The 15,372-nt window shown below is 48.1% G+C and overlaps 1 protein-coding gene across 2 annotated transcripts in view; it reads left to right on the forward strand.

The window, feature by feature from the left end:
• LOC119595772 (transcription factor 12-like) overlaps positions 1-15,372 on the forward strand; it is an 85,904-nt gene that overhangs the window by 24,418 nt on the left and 46,114 nt on the right. The window contains exon 1 of one of the 2 annotated variants that reach the window (XM_037944932.1): positions 13,086-13,190. The exons of the other annotated variant lie outside the window; for it this stretch is intronic. Within the exon in view, the coding sequence (XP_037800860.1) occupies positions 13,101-13,190 (90 nt within the window). The 5' untranslated portion in view covers positions 13,086-13,100. Of the gene's footprint in view, positions 1-13,085; positions 13,191-15,372 lie in introns of those variants that run through there. 2 annotated transcript variants of the gene reach the window in all.

The following is a 15,372-nucleotide window of genomic DNA, read 5'->3' on the forward strand; positions in this document are numbered from 1 at the left end:
CCCTCCTTCCTGCCCCTTCTTCATCGCACTCCCCCCCCCATCCCCACACACTTTATCTCACCCTCCATGTTGTTATTTAATTCTTTTAGTCTGTCACTGATAAGTCGCGTTCGATCGAGTCAGCGATTTCACGAATTTCTTGGTTTCCCGTCGGGTTGGGCTGTAGGGTCAGGGCACGGCGGGTCTCCTCGAAGAAACGGACGGTGCCACGAAGCAAGAACAAACAGCGAGCAAGAGTGATTGGTGGGCAGAGCTTGGCACTTCACCCTCCCCCTGTACCCCCACCCTTCCTCCCTACTCACCCCCTCTATCTCCTGCATTCAATCTCCCTCCCCTCTTCTTCTTCCCCCATCCTCTCATTTCTCATCTTCTCCCCCCCCCCCTTCTGGCACATATCCCTCCCCCCGACACACTCTCTCTCTCTCTCTCTCTCTCTCTCTCTCTCTCTCTCTCTCTCTCTCTCTCTCTCTCTCTCTCTCTCTCTCTCTCCTCTCTCTCTCCTCTCTCTCTCTCTCTCCCTCTCCCTCCCTCCCCCCTCTCTCTCTCTCTCTCTCTCTCTCTTCCCCCCCTTTTTCTCTCCCTCTCTCTCCCTCTCCTCTCTCCCTTCCCCTCTCTCTCTCTCTCTCTCTCTCTCTCTCTCCCTCTCTCTCTCCCTCTCTCTCTCTCCCTCTCCCTCTCTCTCTCTCCCTCTCTCCCCTTCTCCCTCCTCTCTCTCTCACTCTCATCTCTCCCTCTCCCTCTCTCTCTCTCTCTCTCTCTCTCTCTCTCTCTTCTCTCTTCTCTCTCTCTCCTCTCTCTCTCCTCTCCCTCTCTCTCTCTCTTCCTCTCTCTCCTCTCTCTCTCTCTCTCTCTCTCGAAAATTGTTTTTTTTTTTCTCTCCTTACAAGCGATTTGCTTTCGCTGCATACCTCTAGCTTTGGAATGTTCGTAGCGATCACTAGTTTGTGCTGCAGATCGTAGTTATGACCACTTTTTTGTTATACATTTATTAATATACGTACTTGAAATACAGTTAATGACGTTATGATCAGGGCGGTAGCATTGGGATTATATATGTGTAATATCCGTTCTATTTGCATACATCGCATTGAAAATTAAAGTCATATTTTCGAATGAAAAGAAGGTATAGCCTTCCCGCTTTTCATAGAAAGAAAGATCTGCTACATTGATCAAGGCATGTGGAAGACAGACTTAGAGCCTGGACTGCGGTTACCTGATATCGCTAACTTGCACTGTTAATGACAAGTAAAATACATTTTCAAGTCAGTTTGAATTATAAAAGATATAAAAACAACATACGTAGCGTATTTATATTAAAAGCAAAACATTTTCAGTTCAACATGATATAGATAAGATAGAGACGCGGAAAACAGTTTTCTTAATCCCCTCCGTCTCTGTCCCTCTCCACCTCTATACCCCGATACCCATCTTCCCCCGATACCCACCGGTTATCGAAAGTAACGTTGAGATCTTTCGAGTTTTTTCGATCCCTTCTGCCCTTGTGCCTTCAGTCAGATCTCTTCTTTGTTTATTTTCGTTCTTTCTTTATTTTCTCTCTTTCCCTTTTTCTCCTGTTCTTACAGTTTCATTGTCGCTGAAGTTGTTGATACTGCCATTGTCATTTTCCTTTTTATTTCATATTGATATTACTTTTAGTTTAACTGATGCTAGTGGTAATATTACTTGCAATAATACTGATACTGCAAGTGCTGCCACAGATTCTACAGTAAAACATTTGTTGTTAGTACTGCTGTCATTGATTTTGTTTTTCTCATTATTATTTTTGATCATTATGATTGCAACAGTGATCGTTATTATTAATAACAGTAACTGGTGCAACATTTTTTTTTTGTGCTGTGAATATAATCCAAAAAAACGTAGTTTGTCTGGAGCGTTTAATGAATGCTGCACGAGTCCTTGTCCCTAGAGATGAGACAAGTACCTCAAGAGCTGGACGGGGAGTGAAGGGCGGTAGAGGCCTTACGGAGGAAAGAAGGGGCCGGGGAGAGGGAATTTTCAAGACGTCGGTGGAGAGGGAGAGAGGACCATACAAAGGAGGGCGAAAGGAGAGGCGAGGAGGAACGGAAGAAGGACTCGGGATTGTAAGGAAAGTGTTGGGAGGAGGGGAGGGGCAGATTACCAGTTAACAAGGGCGACTGGGAGAATGCCAAGCCATGTACGTAAATTAAAACATACGGTCACAAAGCACGAACTAGTACTTTCCAGAATTTTTTTTTTTTTTGTCGGGGGTTACGAGAATGGCATTTCCTGTTCGCATCCGAAGTAGGAACCCGTGTCAACAGATGCCAGGGGCTCGACGGCGGGGCACGGGAAATAATTCATGGGCGATGGCTGCGAGGTGGCGTGGGCGGGAGACCTGTCCGCTCAGGGGGATTTAATTTACAAGGAGAGGGTCACTGGTGATAGGAAGGGGGTGGGTGGCCCTTGTTGCATCGCCGCCCCGCTGTCGTGACTGTGCGTGGAGGCTGTTATTTCCTGTTATGGTGGAGGAGGAAGATTACATGAATAGATCGACTGGAATGAGGACACAGGAAGCAATGAGCGTCGCAGGTTCGTGTAGAGACGAAGAGTGTGAGAGGAAAGGGCGAGAGGCGGAAAACCGCTCGAGGTTAGAGGGAAGAGCCGAGCGGAGGGGTATCGTAGGAGGCGCGGGAGGGCGTCGGGAGAATCGTGTGCGGCGGCGAGACCCGAGCGGGGCGCGGGGATGCGAACGGGCGAAGCGGCCTAGCGAGCGACAACGACACGTGTTAGATCCTCCAAGTTGCAGCCATTATTCTTAATATTGATTTGATCTTTGCATGAATGGCTCCCCGGGGCTCTCTGTGATTGTATCTCGGCTGTTGTTATGTACGTGGAATGCGGTCCCTGTGTGCCATGACCTGTTGTGATTGCGGGCGTCGTAGGGGAGGCGGCCGCGTGTGCGATTTTTTCCCTGCGTGCGTCACGACGTCTGTGGATCGTACGCTCGCGACGTGATGTCACCGTCGGCTGAGGCGTCGCGTCACGCGCTGATTTAGCGCTTTCGTTGGATCTCTGGTTTTCACTCTTTGTATTTTATTTTATCTAAACTTCTAAGGTGGCATTTGTTATATATATTTTGTTTTTATCTATTATTAGAGATAATATAGTTGTAGCAATGCGTAAAAATTAATCATTTATGGATGGAGTCAGCCTGCGATTCTCTTTGTCAAGACAAGGCCACAGTCTTGCAAAATACACTCTCACGGCGGAGCCTTGAAGTGGCGCATCCCGTTCACATCGATGGGGGTGATGTGAGAGAGGGGGTGGGGGGAGGGGGTACTCGGCTGCCATAGACCGTGAGGAAGAGAATTATAGGAACGTGTTACGTGGTTCGTTGATGTGCAATAGTGGTTATCATTGCCGCCCGCACCATCGTCGCTTCCTATTTACCACAATTGGCTGTGATTGCAGGCGACCATTGCACGCCAGACGAGGGGGGCGGGGCTCTGTGGTCACAAGTTCGCAAGGGATACTCATACCCAGTCAGCCACATCCACCACCCACCCACACGTCATCCGCGTATGTTGCCCACATGTCCCCCTCCCCGTCATCCCCCCAACCCTCTATTCCCCTACTCCCTCACTCCCATCCCTGACTCTTTCGTGCGACTTCGCTTTCATCCACCCACGTGAAAATGGCCCACTTCCACCTCCAGCACATGTTGCAGAATCCAAGACAGTACATGTGCCACCCACATTGTCCTCTCATGTCACTCATCGGCTTGGCTCCGCCTACTCCTCTCACTTCCGCAGGTTACGATTACTTTTGGCCTTGCTCATTTTTGGCCCTGCTCGCTTTTGGGCCATGCTCACTTTTGGCCACGCTCGCTTTTGGCCACGCTCACTTTTGGCCATACTGATGACGTGGTCTTTGGGCCGAACATGGTGAAAACAGACGATGCCCCATGCTTGTTGAGATCACCCTGGTTAATGAAAGGGACCCGTGTTTTATCCTTTTCACAGGTGGATAATTTGTCATGATGTGTTTTTCCTCGTGGGAAGAAAAAGTAATGTGATGACACCAGGAAAAACGCGACTTGGCAAACGGGCAGATTGACGGAAGAGGAATTAAAAGATAAATGATCAGATTGTCAGTTTAGTCCTAGTTCATTTACTCCAGTTATATATACATGTGTGTGTGTGTGTGTGTGTGTGTGTGTGTGTGTGTGTGTGTGTGTGTGTGTGTGTGTGTGTGTGTGTGTGTGTGTGTGTGTGTGTGTGTGTGTGTGTGTGTGATATAATAAATATAATATATATATATATATATATATATATATATATATATATATATATATATATATATATTATATACATGATTATATGTATATGATATATATATATATATATATATATATATATATATAAATATAAATACACACAAATACAAACATACATACATACATGCATACATACATACATACATACATACAAACATACATACATACATACATACATACATACATACATACATACATACACACACACACACACACACACACACACACACACACACACACACACACACACACACACATACATACATACATACATACATACATACATACATACATACATACATACACACGCGCACACACGCACACACAAGTATGTGTGTGAGTGTGTGTGTGTGCGGGTGGGTGGGTGTTTGTATGTGCGTGTGTGTGTTTGTGTATATGTAAGTATGTATATGTGTGTGTATGCATGTAAATAGATCAGTAATGGCTTAAAGCGAACGTGGTGGCTTCTTTCTTTCCTTTCTTTAAATACGTAATAGTAGGCGAGAAGGGTGGAGTTGGTGTGGGCGCCGAAACGTCTCCGCCCTCAGCTCCAAACCGGTCAGCCCGCGACCATCTCCAAGTTTAGGCACGCTGGCTGACCAAGATCACTACCTTGCTATATCTATGTATTCTCTTCATTTATTGTGACGTCACTATTAGGGAAGGCGTCTCTTCTAATACGGTGACGATGGGTGACCCTAATTGCTTTCCTGACAGAGTTCATGGGCGGTGCTGACGAGTGTCATGACATTTGTGTTTTGAGACGAGTCTGCATGAAGGTAAACCTCTACTGGTTCAGCTGATTGTGGTGATTCCGTCGACCAGGTTTTAACCGAGTTTGTTATTCCGATCGTAAGGCCTTGCGTTCTTGATAACTGGACATATAAACTTGGGAGATAACGATAACGATTCGTTAGCGATGCGTAAAACGTAACAAACAAAGTAATTTGCGCTGAAGATAATGGAAGGAAGCAATTCATGTTTGTCAGTTTTCTTAATATTCAAGGTACCTTCATCTGGTTGTCCTGCGTGCCGTAATCTGCTCTTCTGCTGAACGACAGCCGTGTCTGTGTCTGCCGTCTTGCTTTCTAGGATAAGGCCTCTGCTTCTGCTCCAGCCCTTGTTTCCGTCGTGCATTTTACTAGAAATGTCAGGACAGCGCTGCTACAAGCGTCAACCTCGCTGTTTGACTGTTAGTAGCTACGTACTGAAATGAAACATATGGAAAAAACTATGCTCGTCCCATAGCCAGATATAATTGGAGTCTGTACATGTCATATTATATGCATTTTCCTTGTGAAAAATGTGCGGTGTGGACAAGATGCACGGAGCTGAGGGCCAGTTTTCCCTGATAGTAACAGAAGGCCCGAAGGGTTGGCGTCCATACATGAGAGAGGCTTCGGGTGTGCTAAGTTAAGGCCCTCTTTATTGGCCACTTTGAGATTGATGCAGACCTTCCTTGGCATGTTAATACTAGGGGCATCAAGGGAGCGGGAGCCCTATCTCTCTCTCTCTCTCTCTTTCTTTCTTTCTTTCTTTCTTTCTTTCTTTCTTTCCCATTCCTCTCTCACCACTATCTCTCTCTCTCTCTCTCTCTCCTTTCTCGTTTCTCTTTCTTTCTCTCTCTCTCTCTCTCTCTCTCTCTCTCTCTCTCTCTCTCTCTCTCTCTCTCTCTCTCTCTCTCTCTCTCTCTCTCTCTCTCTCTCTCTCTTTTCTCTCTTTCTCTCTATCGTCTCCTCTCTCTCTCTTTCCTTCTTTCTTTCTTTCTTTCTTTCTTTCTTTCTTTCCTATCCTCTCCCCCTCTATCTATCTCTCTCTTCTCGTCTCCCCCCCCTCTCTCAATCTGTGTGTGTGTGTGTGTGTGTGTGTGTGTGTGTGTGTGTGTGTGTGTGTGTGTGTGTGTGTGTGTGTGTGTGTGTGTGTGTGTGTGTGTGTGCGCGCGTGTGTGCTTGTGTGCCTGTACAGGTTTTGCGATATGGCATTTCCGCCGAGCATCAGACCGCTTCGCGTGCCGTTCCTCTGCTTCTCGTTTTTCGGATTTTGTTGATCCCTGTTGTAGTTTCGACCCTGTCCTTTGATGTCACTCTGTTACCATGTCGACCTTTGCCCCTGCCAGGTCGAGTGATCCTGTCACATGACGAAAGAAAGATATGTGTTTAGTGTTTGCTTCACGTGATGGTTCATTCACGTAACCGAGGCAAACCGAGGTACTAGTTTGACGCCAGGGAGAGAGCTCCAACCCTGGGGGAGGAACATCGCGAAATCCAACCGGGCAGCTTCCACCGTGCCACGATGATGCCATGTTCGGGTGCTTGAATTGTTGCAGGGAGATTCGGAGGGGGGGGGGGTGGCCTTTGGCTATAGCGAATAGGCTCCATGTCCATTATACAGAGTGAGGTGAAGGCACGGGAGAGTCGCAAAAGAGGCAGATGTCGCTTGGAATTGGTTTAGCAGTGAAAGATTGGAAGGGGGAAGCGCGAGGAGAGCCGTAACGCCGTCGCGGATGGGGAGGATAGAGAGATGAGGAAAGATTGTGCATTTGGAACGGAGTGTGAAGTGTCAGGGTATGGGGGGGGGCGTCATAGGATTGGCAGCGTTATAGGGTTAACGGGATTGATGGGAAAACGAGAGAGGAAGGTTAGGTTTTCGAGGATGGGTCTCAGCGATGAATAGATTTCAGGAAATGTTCGGTACTTGAGAATGGCGCGCGGAGCGAACTGCATGCAGGGTTGGGGTGAGGAGGGAGGAGGGAGGAGAGGGGCGAAGGAGTGAGGGGAAGTTTATGAGCGAGTTTAAGAGTGAGGGCCGGGGAGAGGGTCGGATTGAAGAAGAGGGCAAAGGATTCGAAGAAAATGATGTGAAGAGGCAAAGTGAGGGCGGCAGGGTTGAAGTGAACAAGCGTGCAGGAAGAGAGAGGTGTAAGGGGGAGCTGGTGGGTGAGGGTGTAGTGAGGCTGGGCGTGTGCAAGGGTCCAGCCCTCCCTGCCGGCCCTGGTCCGTCCGGCCCACTGACATCACCAGTATATTTGGCTACCACCGCCGCCCCACACTCATTTGAATCCCCTCATCTCTCGTCGTCTTCCCTCTGCCACAAAACAGCTCGCGTGCTGCTCCCCAGACGACATGACGAAGTCGCCGTGGCGGTTCCGTGCGGCTGTAGGACCCGGGGAAGGCTCCCGTGGCGACAGAAGTGGAGGATCATGGCTCCCGCGCGGGCGGCGTCGCACCAAGGAATTTAGTTTTCATCTGTCGAGGGAGGGAATTTAAACATGAGGGGCGGAGAAAAGGGCTTTAGTTATTGGTATGAATATCATGTGGAATGATGGAATTGTAATCACGTTAGATGTGTTGCAGTCGCCAGCATCAAAATTTGAGGATGGGGCGTGTGCAGGGGAGCAGAATATTTTGGCGGGCGTAATGAGGTGCATATGCAAATGTATGGGTAACTGCTTATTGTACATTAGTAGCAGTTGTCTTCAGAATCTCCCAGTAATTTCGCCTTGGGCATCTTAAATGGCTGCGAACGGGTATGCAGGTCTGTGTGTGGTGTGACCCGAGAAGCGGATAATCCCCTAACCATCTAGAGCTGACATTCAGAGCCATGCAGAGCTCCACCCGATCAGCTGATACTGTTCTGGCGTGTAAGGTCGGTATTGTGTTGTGTGTTGGGGTGTGAAGCGACCTTGTGGGCAAGGGGCGTGTGGGCAGGGGCAGGGCTGGATCCACCAGACAGCCTGGCTCCAGTGACGGCCTCGTGGTGGTACTCCCTCCCTCCCTCTAACCCTCCCACCGTCCTTCCTTCAGTCCCTCCCTCCATCCCTCCTTCCCTCCCTCCATGTCTCCGCTTGCTGTTATGCTGTATGCCGTAAGCAGTGGGCATGTAGACCTTAGATGCCAGTGCCATATATCCTCACAGGCGGCAGCGGAGCAGTTCGGTGTCGTCGGCGGGATTCGGCAACCAGTTGCCAATCCCCCGACGTCTTGAGGAGGAAGCTTGGTGAAGTCGCCGCTGTTTCTTGGTGATTTTGGTCCTAGACTTACGTGGGTGTCGGTTCTGCACGTCAGCCAAGGGAGGGACAGGGAGATGGTAGCATTTTTGCTATTTAACTATAAAAACCTGCCCCTCTGGACGGACTGGTTATGGTGGTCGAGTCTTTTCTTGAGGTGGAAGAGCGAACAGTCATGATTGGAAGGGCAATGATGTAATGGGCTATTTGCAGTTATCCAATCAGTACTAAAGAGGGCTACATTTCATTTACTTATTAAAGTAATGCGACTGAAATGTAATTCAAGTAAGATCTGATCTGGAAGGGATTATGGTTATATTTCACGCATTTGGAGCGGAAGTCCGTGATAGAGGTACTAAAACTGACGGCCGTAGATTTTGCGCTCTATGAGGTGCTTGTCCTTTACTAAAATGAAAAAGCTTGCAAGTGGAGAAAGAATTATAAATAACCTTATGGGGCTTGCTGGAGAAGTGTTAGTGAATTATAGTAGACACAATATTGGTAGATGGGGTTGGAGGGAGAGCGCAGGGCGTGCAGCAGTGGTGATTTAGCAATTGTGCCGTGAGACACCACCACCAGTGCCACATACCTGCCATTATGAGGAACGTCCGCTTGCCCGCACGGCTACCTACCTCGACTTAAATTATCACCCACTCCCACATCTGTCCCTACACATCCATTTCTATGCCTACGCGTATACATGCGCTCGCCTCTATGCCACGGTTTGACAGGCAAGCACGCTGACGGGTAGACGATTCTCGCAGGCAAAAAGGTCCTTTACCCCGACAAGAAACGAGCTGCAGTTTGTTCTAGCGTTTCAGATTGATTCAGGCTCCTTGTGCATCCCGGCCAAAGAAGGGAACAGCCGCCATTCCGCCCAGCGACCTTTTCGTGAAGCTCGGACCTCGCGACGGCGGGGCGGCGGCCGCGCATCCCCAGAACGCAAACATCGGCCGAAATTATAGAGGCAAGAGGCAAAATACCGATTATTGTTTAACCAAATACAGACCAGGATTATATTCAGGAACTCATGAAAATTAGTCAAAAGCTCCCTTAATGAAAGTGAGTAAACTGCGGCCCTACTTATTTTATTGGATGTGAAGGGTTCCCTCATGAACGAAAGCTCTAAGTGATACTACGAGTTTAATATGAGTTATGAAAGCGTGAACACGTGCACTGTATTGCGCGCGTGTGTTTGTTCTTGTGTGCTTATGGATATGTTAGCAAGGGCGTTCATGGTGGTTGAAAAATGTGGGCCGATGCAAATTAGGAGCTTATCGTTGTTTCACCAAATATCCCGTGTGTCTGTTTGTTGTTGCAAGTGTTGGATACAGCCTTATACATATTACGCTATATGAATTGCTGCGTCTTTACGAAGGCTTATCGTGTTAATGTCATTTGGTTATAAACTTCGTCGATTCCTTCCGGATGCTAAATTGACGGCATTATTAAGAAGGTTGGGGTTGCTCATGTTGAGTTGGTGTGCAAAGCATCTCAAGAAGGCCGTGGTTGCATGGGTATATGTTGCAAGGAGACAGTGAAGAGGGAGAGAGGGCAGGAGCTGGCAGAGTGAAGGGTTATATTTGGATCCCTCTCCCCCATCCCCTCGCCCTATTGCTCCCCCTCCCTCCCCTTTCCCTGTGGTTGCACGAGGGGATTGCAGCAAGCTAGAAAACAGTTTTCCTTTTTGTGTTCTCTTGGTATCGTCGGGGTGTGCGGTGGTTTCGCCCTAACCATCATACCACGTGACCTTGCGATTCTTCCTCCTCCGGCTCTTCTCTCGGTCAGAATATTTGTATACAAATGGCGAAACGTTTTTTTTTTCCTTAAAAGTAATGAGGAGAATAAATGATTCAGTCATTTATCTAGGCAGCGTGCCCTTTATGTTGTTTATATCAGCAATTCCTTTCCCGTTTTTTACTTAAAAAAAACGGGATACTTGGCGGCAAGAGCGAGAATTTTTATCCATAATGCTTGTTGTTCTTTTTCCCCCTCGGCGCGTCGGAGCTTTTTTCCCGTTCGTTTTACGCGTCCGCGCCGAAGGGTCTTTGGAATAATAAACATTCTTTTTTCCCCCCAAATATGGACTTTTGATTCGTCATGATTGACCTTTTTTCGCTGCGGTTGTTATTAAACTGAAGCATCCGTCTGCTGAGGCTTATCTGGATGAGTATTTTTTTTGTTTGTTTATTTCCTGTTGTGCTCTGTATGTCAAGAATTCGGGTTATAAATCGTCTGTAGATAAGCTTGGGAATGGCGTGCAAGTTTGTTTTGGTTCTTCGTTTATTTATTAAGGTTACATATTTGATAAAAGGGCTGTCGTCCGATTGCAGGTAATGTAGTCGTATTCGAACATTATTGCTGAGTCATTCTAGAGCTCTTAATCCTCACTTTGATACAAAAACGATAAAAGTGATAGTACAACAAAGATAAGCTATCTCCTTCCCACTAAATTTCGATGTTCTTTTGTTAGCAAACGAACGGGGATTGCTTTATGATGATTGGTCGTCACGCTTGATTTTTTTAATCTTTCATTGAGTACAGACATATTATAAGGTCAAAATGTTACGCTGACAGAATAAGAACTTCCATGTTTGTAGATGTAGAAGCGAAACGTCTTCTAGGTAATAAGTTTTGAAGTTTCCAGTAAATGATAATTCCAGATAGGAAGAAAAACGTGGAATAATGTAGTTTTTCATGATATGATAACTTTGCATGGAAGCTTGACGAGCACCTCAGCATTTCTGAAAATATATTCGTCTCCCTCGAGCGGGATGGTCAAGAGGTTTAGCCTCATCGTACGTTTGCTGCGTGCGCCTTTCTTGCAAGCGACCTGTTTCTGTGTTAGCGAGTGTTTGGGGGTCTAGGCCAGATTAGTGGCTGCTCCGAAAGCTGATTGCAGGAGGCACCGGCGTGTGTAGGGTCTTTGAGGACGGAGATGGTCTCGGGATCCCGTGGGAGAAACCTCCAGCTAACATGTAAACAAAACCACGTGCAAACAAGCATGGCCACGTGTAAATAAACTTCTCAGAGTGCTCTGTAAATTATTGCCTTTTGAAACTAACGTTTCGCCATAAATCAGTACCTGAGAGCCGCATTTCCATGGCAGACTCTGTTCAAATGCTTACAAATGTTACCACGAGGAGTTGATCAGAACAGCACTTCAGTTACTCTGCCTTCATTTTGGTGTGTGGATAACCATATTCTCTTAATATACACGTTAATGTACATATGTATGTATGTATGTGTGCATGCATGCTTGTGGGTATACATGTATATACGCATGCGCATTTGTACAGAAGTACGAGAAGACGCACCTCCACCTATGGTAACTAACTTAATTGCAGTTTTTCTATTCTGGTGGCTGTTGTGATAGCAGGAGTAGCCGTAAAGCAGGAGCAATAACTGCTGGTGTTTGCTTTGTGCACGAGTAGGATGACTCACGTGTGACGACCTGTTGATGTAGAGGATGAGTGACTTCGAAATCAGATACATTTACGCTTTCTGGGAGTTACTCCTGATAATGGAAATTGCTGTTTGATTGAGAGAGTTCGGAAATCCCCGATAGGTATCGAAGTGACGTCATCCCGCCGTAGAAGGGCAGAGTAATGGTTTCCCGCGGATATTGAAATTGTGTTTAGTGTGGAGGAATTTCAAGAAAGGGAGAGGGAGACGGGTACGGTTTTGACCCCCTCTGGGTCCTCGCGCCCCCGCCCGCCCTCTCGCCCTCCGCCCTGGCCATCCTTTGCCCGCCCGGCCCTCCTCCGGACCTGCCTCAGTGTTGCCGCAACGGGTTTACCGCCCGGATTATTTCCGAGGGTGGCGGGCCGGCCTTGGCTCAGACCTTTATCTCCTCCATCAGAATTGGAGTTTGGTAACACATCCCATACATACAGTACTGATACATTACACACACACACACACATACACACACACACACACACACACACACACACACACACACACACACACACACACACACACACACACACACACACACACACACACACGCACGCACGCACGCATGCATGCACGCACGCACGCACGCACGCACGCACACTAAGGAAAAGAAATCACGCGTCAATTCAACACCGCATCCACTCTTAACTCAGCACAACACTGAGAGCCGAAATTTTAGATGGTTTTTCACGTATGCGCCTAATTTGCATGGCATCAGCAAACAGTATAGAGCCAGGAATCTTGCCAGGCGAGTTACACGGAAGGGCCACAAGAACAAAGAATTGTAATTAAGCCTTTGATGTAATACGAGCCGGTGGAAGAGTTAGTCCTTGCGAGGTTAGCGATGTCATGGGGAATATTGACAGGCACAGCGCAGCGTTTGGTGTCATGTGACTGATCGAGTGAGTTCCTTTGGCACAGAACTCGCCTTTTCATCCTTCTGGGGCTAAAGAAGGAGGAAGGTCGTAGGTTTTTTCTTCCAAGCTTAAGCAAGGAATTGTTTGACTGTCACTTTGAAGATTGTGCTTTCATAATTATGCACTTAGGAACGAGCATTCTAGAACTCGCACGTTGGAGTTCGTCCCTTTGGCAGCCTTTGGCAGGGAGTGGCTGCTAACCTCACCCTTCTTCGGCTATTGACAGTGACACCCTTGTTCCTCGACTGATTAGCAAACGACACGCAGCGGGTTTTAAGTCGGGACGTCGGCGCGAAGCCTTTTCTCGGCGCAGGGAACGGCTGTCGCTGTAAATCGGGCTACTGTGGCGAAGTAGGCGTTTCGAGATGACATCAGCTCCCTGGTGTGGCAAGTGACACGAATGTGGAGGTGCCAGGTGACATCATGTGCCAGGAGAGACCTAATGACAAATTCTGATGGCACCCTCGCCCCCCTTCTTGTACTCACGAAGGTGTTACCCTATTCTTAATGTCTGGCTTGATGGGTCTCCGGCCTCCTTGGATGTCACTTGACTCCTGTTAGTGTTTGAGTAGTCTCTTGTGTGTGCTTTTAGCTGTGTGACTTGAGTTGTTGCCATGGACACGATGTTGCTGCGATAATCGTCATGGCTGAAGGGACGCGATAGTCATGCAGTGATGGAAATAATATTCAGTTACTGATATTCCGTACAGATGATACACGTATTTATTAATACGCATTGTTTTGTTTTGCGTGGTTATCAGTCGTAAAACCAGTTGAAACAACAGAAAATATAGAGATAATACTAGACACGTCTTCGGGAGGAGGTGCTCCGTCGCCCCAGCAAGGCCTCGGGGCAGTGCCGCTCGCAGTCGATCGGTGCCTCGTGCTTTCTCATGTCTTCGGTAAGCTTTTTTGTATGGTTTGATTTCATTTTATATGATTTTTATTTATTTTAATGGGCTTTTCGTTCTTGTGTCCTTGTTGGTTGGTTTTTGTTTGGTTTGCACTCGATTTTTAGGACAATGGATGTTTTAGATAGAATCTTGTTTGCTAGTTCGTTAGTTCGCTTCCCTGCTGCCGACTACCAGGCCGTGTATCTCAGGTTGGCCTTGGTAGATCTTGCTTCACTGAATACCAATAATCTCTCCTCACATTATTGCTCCCGCCGCTCTGCCTCACGTTTGCATGTCGCCTTGCTTATTGCTCTCTCTCTCTCTCTCTCTCTCTCTCTCTCTCTCTCCTCTCTCTCTCTCTCTTTCTCTCTCTCTCTCTCTCCTCTCTCTCTCTCTCTCTCTCTCTCTCTCTCTCTCTCTCTCTCTCTCTCTCTCTCTCTCTCTCTCTCTCTCTCTCTCTCTCTCTCTCTCTCTCCCTCCCTCCCTCCCTCCCTCCCTCCCTCCCTCTCTCTCTCTCTCCCTCTCTCTCCCTCCCTCTCTCCCTCCCTCTCTCTCTCCCTCCCTCTCTCTCCCTCTCTCCTCTCCCTCCCTCTCCTCTCCCTCTCTCCTTTTCCTCTCTCCTCTCCATCTCTCCCTCTCGCCTCCCCTCCCTTCTCAGTTTGTTATCTTTAACTATTTTTTTTCTTCTCTTTTCTCTTTTGCTTTTTAAGCCCTTGTTTCGCCTTCACCGCCTTCTCCCCTTCCCCCGCTCCCAAGCCTTTCCCCCTCCCCCCCTCCCGAGCCTTTCCCCTCCCCCCCTCCCGAGCCTTTCCCCTCCCCCCCTCCCGAGCCTTTCCCTTCCCCCCCTCCCGAGCCCTGCCCCTCACATCCGCAGCTGCCTTGGCCGAAGTATCCATCCTCCCTCTACCTAATTCTCGAGTTTCCACCTCCGTCCGTTTTTCCTCTCGGGTTTATGATCTCGCGTCCGTTGCCTGGCCTCGCTTCGGGGGCTTTGATTCATCTCGCGTCGCTGTTTATTCACGCAGTCCTTCGTCCTTCCGCGGGCAGCATCCCGACGTGACATTTCTCTTCCTACGATTTCCCCAGCTGGCCGCCTGAGTCTTGCCCGGAATCGACCTTTGAGCATCTTCGTGAAGTCTCCCCCACCTCATGGCTCTTAAGCTTCTTAAAAGTGTTTTTTTTTTTCCTGGGGATGTTTTATTGCTCGTTCTTGTTTGTCTTGCGTTCTTGTATGAATTTATTCGGCTCCTATTTTCGTTTTCTTCATCCCTCATTTTTTTTTCTCCCCTGTACCCTGTCTCTTCCATTCTTCCTCCTCTTCCTCCTTCTTCTTCATTTCTGTCTCCTTCTTTATCCCGCTCTCCCTTTTCCATGCGCCTTCTTCTCACTCAGTCTTTCACATCTCCCGTCTTTCCTCGCCCTCTTGACACTGTTCCTCCGCCTTCGCCCTTTCCCCCTATTGACTTATCACGGGGCCCTGGCAGCTCTCGGGTTTGTCGGGTACTCTTGTCAGAGCTTTCTTTCTCTCTCTTTATCACCCCTTTCTTCTATAGTTTCTCTTCTATGTCATGTTACCCTTGGATATGTTTTCTTTCCGGTCTCCGTTTCTCATGCCAACCCTTCCCTCCCATCTCGCCAGATACCCTGCTTCTTGCCACCCTACTAATGAGGCGGCCTGTCAGCCTGCCAGTTTGCCTACGTCCACGTCTGTCTGTCTTGCAAGATCCCTGTCGTATTCTTGACGGCGGCCAGATGTTTCTTGTTGCCCTCCCCACTGAA

Source organism: Penaeus monodon, chromosome 36 (genome assembly GCF_015228065.2).
Source record: "Penaeus monodon isolate SGIC_2016 chromosome 36, NSTDA_Pmon_1, whole genome shotgun sequence".
In the NCBI taxonomy this organism is placed as follows: Eukaryota; Metazoa; Arthropoda; class Malacostraca; order Decapoda; family Penaeidae; genus Penaeus; species Penaeus monodon.